We start from the raw sequence: 3,759 nt of genomic DNA, 5'->3' as shown, positions 1-3,759 counted from the left end.
TAAAACCAAGAGATGAATGATGTCAGTAATACAATTATAAAGTCCTCAAATATCTTAATTACAATGTGAAGGATTATTCGAATTCAAGTCTAACTCAAAAGGAAAACTACAACTTTCATCAATTATCAACATATAGCAGCTCTTTAGTTATGCACGTAAACCACCTTTGTCCTAATTGGTTATTCGTGATGCACCCGATTTCGCATAATTTTCAATAGTTGGATTTAAAACAAGCAATATTTTGGGTTTTGTAAAGATATTCTAGGTGACATCATGAAGATTTTTATTCAAACAAGAACCATCTGTCCAAATACCAAATAATGTTGCAGTTGAACTGAATAGATATATTTCTTAATACTCAACTCAAGAAGAATAGTGGAAGCATACATTCGCAATTTAGAAGATCCGACCAACGTCATAACCGGAAGCAAGGGAATAATTGATCTAAATAGATTCTCATAGAAAATTGTCGTCTAAGTTGTCGAAAAGATTCCAATGAATTGGGCTATCTATCCAATTCTGGAAAGGATCTTCAAGTCCTGGATTATACATGTCGCTGGAAAATGTGTCTGAATTTTGGAACAACTCATTTGATCCCATTTCCAAATTACTCTCATTCATTTCATCTAAGCTGGGACTAGATGTTGAAATTTGAATATTCTGCTGCTCCTGTGGAAAGTTTAAAGTTTCTGGCAATTCCAGCTTCTCAGACTGTTCAATAGGCTTGTGTGTTAAAGGGTCTAAGCCAAGGAGCTTTAGCTTCTTCTTGATCCTTGTATTCCAGTGATTCTTTATTTCATTGTCTGTACGCCCTGGAAAATGCGCCGCTATTTTCGACCACCTATTATTTATTAAAAAGTACTCGTATTTATTAGGCCGCTTTAATCAAAGGTTTAGTAACTTTGTAAAATACTGAGGTTAATACCTATTGCCAAGCTGAGAATGAAGCTTGATGATCATGTCTTCCTCTGCTTCTGACAGTGCTCCTCTTTTGAGATCTGGCCTTAGATAATTTATCCACCTTAATCTACAGCTCTTTCCACATCTCATTAGCCCTTCAATATCATTATAAAGGAAATTTTTTATAATTTATATCAAAATGTCAAACAAAAATCCAAAATTATTGTATGTTATTACCAGATAACTCCATCTACTATCATAGTATCAAGTCAATTTAAAAAAAAAAAAGAATGCAGACATCTATCTTACTTATGCCATATATTTGCACGTTAATTTGTTACACTTATTTTTAAATTGTTTATGTTGGTGTAAGAACCAGGTGCATGTAAGCTTTACTACGCTACTATTAGAGAAGATTAGGGTGAAAATGACATACACTTACACACACAGTGTCTAAACCGGCCAATAAAGTCATGTCTTAAATATGCACTTCTACGAATAACAATTAATGGTTGATTAATACTATATATTATGTTGTCACATGAATACATCATTTAATCATATATTAAGTTTTTCCTATCATGTTTCCGTAAAATCAGTGTTGCTAGTTAATAGTCTCATTGAGATTAAAAAAACAAATCAAAATGCATAATAAATATATACTAGCAAATTAAAGTAGTAATTAGAGAGTTTGATTCTTGGGAAACTATATATTAAGTACCTGCTAATTTTGGTACAAGACGCCAGCATTGTATACCATTGTTGAGGATGAAATTCATAAGCTTATGATCTTCTTCAATAGTCCAAGGACCCCTTTTGAGTCCAATCTTGTCACAACAAGGTTGTCTTCCCATATTTTTGGGGAACTAAACTTCAAAAGAAAACCTAAACTTGAACAAGTTTCATTCAGTCAAGGAAATTAATTAAACTTGGGATCAGCAGCCAAAATGTGGCTTATAAACAAAAGCAAAGATTCTGCCAACTCATCATAGATTAAAAATACCATTTCTTTTATGAGTTTACTCATAATTGAGGAGGAAATTAAAGAATCAACCTTTGAAACAATATTATTAAATTCAATATGTCTGGTTTCCTTATCATTGCCAAAAAGGACTATTTGCAATTAATAAAATGAAGAAACAGACGTGAGTTCTTGTCGTTGACATGTTTTTATATATATATGCCCACGATGTATTCTCCAATTGAATTTTGCAAAAAGTAAAACATTATAAATTTTCAAAAAGATTCTTGGAGTTGCCTTTCAGCTGGCTAGTTACATTTATGGGAGGCAAGTCCTTTTCTTCTTCTTTGTTTATTTTATTTACCTTTTGATTATTTGGAGCTTTTTGATTCTATTAAAGGCCACGGTGTTCGACTTTGCTTTAATTTTCTTTACCTTATCCCGTGCATCAAATCTCTATGGGATTCAACTTGTCAATATTCTAACTGCAATTTGTTAGCAAACACATATTATTAATTAGTTACAAGTGCCAACTGAAATGATTATTATATAAAGTACTCATCATTGCATATTTAAATTGTCATTATTTTTTCTTGACAACTTCAATAATATTCGTGATATTGTCAATAGAGTTTGTTGACTAATTTAATCTCCAACGAATTAACTAGAATATGCTCTCTTACGAAGAAACCATCTATGTCAATCATCTAAGAGTTAAATTTCTGTGCAGGAACAATGCACTACCATCACATCAAGATTACATACAATAGATAGTTATCTGTAGTAATCTTAATTTGGCAACATAAAAAGTCAGTAATAACATGTTATAATGCATTAATACTATAAATTCTTTATACTATCAGTATTATTCACTACTATTTTTGTCTCAATTTGTGTGTCGTACTTTCATTTGTACTGTCGTCGTACTTTCTTAGTTAATTATTTTAATTTTAATTTTTCCATTTTATTCGTTATGAGATGATTTTAATCATACAAATGTCTATGATAAGGGGCGACTCAATAAGTTTGGTGGCCTAAAATAAAATTTTAACGAGAGACTTTAAATTTTGAAAAGACTAATATTTATTTTATATAAATTCTATTTTTAACATTTTAATATGTAAAGTTGTAAATAATTTTTTAAACTTTAAAGTTTTCTATTTGAGGAAACGTAAAGAGAGAAAACAGTAATTTACATGTCAAACTTATTCCCCAATTTATTCACACATAAAGGATTTAGGGAAAGATTCACATTACCAGGTTTTTGGTGAAACAGTAAATCAATCACAATATAAATTGATTTTCTACGTAAAATACTTAATACCAATTTAACTAAGTACTTAATTGTGGGTAAAATTTGGGGGCTCCAAAAGGGTGAGGCCTAAAGCAATTGCTTTAGTTGCTTCACCCATCAGCCGGTCTTGTCTATAACTTATTTTAGATCACAAGTTTCAATTTTTTTTTTAATTTAGTGCCTAATCAAAAACCACTACATAAATCCGGAAGATTTAAATGGAGTATTGAATTGCAAAGGCAAAGGTGGCTAGCAAGTATACATAGACAGAAGAACAAAAGAATAGTTTGTACGGAGATATTGCTGTCTGAATGAGATTTAGACACGGTTCTCATTCAAGTACATAGTCATGATTTCTGAATAATGATACACCCTTGAGTTCATTGGATTTGTAATTTTCAATAGAACAATCTTTACATGGACCATGGTTTCATTTATATTAATAAGCACAAATCGAATATTGAGATGTTTATGAGATGGTTTAACTAAAGACAAGTATATAGAATATAATAATGCTTTCACAATATTATTGACTTTGAGTGGGACTTGAGGCCTTCCGTCTTAACTATATAAAATGATTTGGCAGAGCCAACTTTCGGTAAAG

The 3,759-nt window shown here is 31.0% G+C and overlaps 1 protein-coding gene across 1 annotated transcript; it reads right to left on the bottom strand.

Annotated features, from left to right (window-relative positions):
• Window positions 1–269: 269 nt before the first annotated feature.
• LOC104101067 (transcription factor MYB20) lies at window positions 270–1,799 on the bottom strand. The gene is made up of 3 exons (XM_009608476.4): window positions 1,622–1,799; window positions 926–1,055; window positions 270–841 (listed from the first exon to the last, which is right to left on the bottom strand). The coding sequence occupies exons 1-3, from the start codon at window positions 1,752–1,754 to the stop codon at window positions 457–459; spliced, it is 648 nt and encodes a 215-aa protein (XP_009606771.1). The 5' UTR covers window positions 1,755–1,799; the 3' UTR covers window positions 270–456.
• Window positions 1,800–3,759: the final 1,960 nt, after the last annotated feature.

The sequence above is a fragment of the Nicotiana tomentosiformis genome, chromosome 12 (genome assembly GCF_000390325.3).
Source record: "Nicotiana tomentosiformis chromosome 12, ASM39032v3, whole genome shotgun sequence".
In the NCBI taxonomy this organism is placed as follows: Eukaryota; Viridiplantae; Streptophyta; class Magnoliopsida; order Solanales; family Solanaceae; genus Nicotiana; species Nicotiana tomentosiformis.
This window is presented reverse-complemented; position numbering and strand designations above follow the sequence as displayed.

Coding starts and splice junctions, on each gene's coding strand:
- LOC104101067 (XM_009608476.4), bottom strand. CDS start 1,754: ATGGGAAGACAACCTTGTTGTGACAAGATTGGACTCAAAAGGGGTCCT. Junction 1,056..1,621: donor TCTTGTACCAAAATTAGCAG/GTACTTAATATA, acceptor ATGATATTGAAG/GGCTAATGAGATGTGGAAAG. Junction 842..925: donor CATTCTCAGCTTGGCAATAG/GTATTAACCTCA, acceptor AATAAATAATAG/GTGGTCGAAAATAGCGGCGC.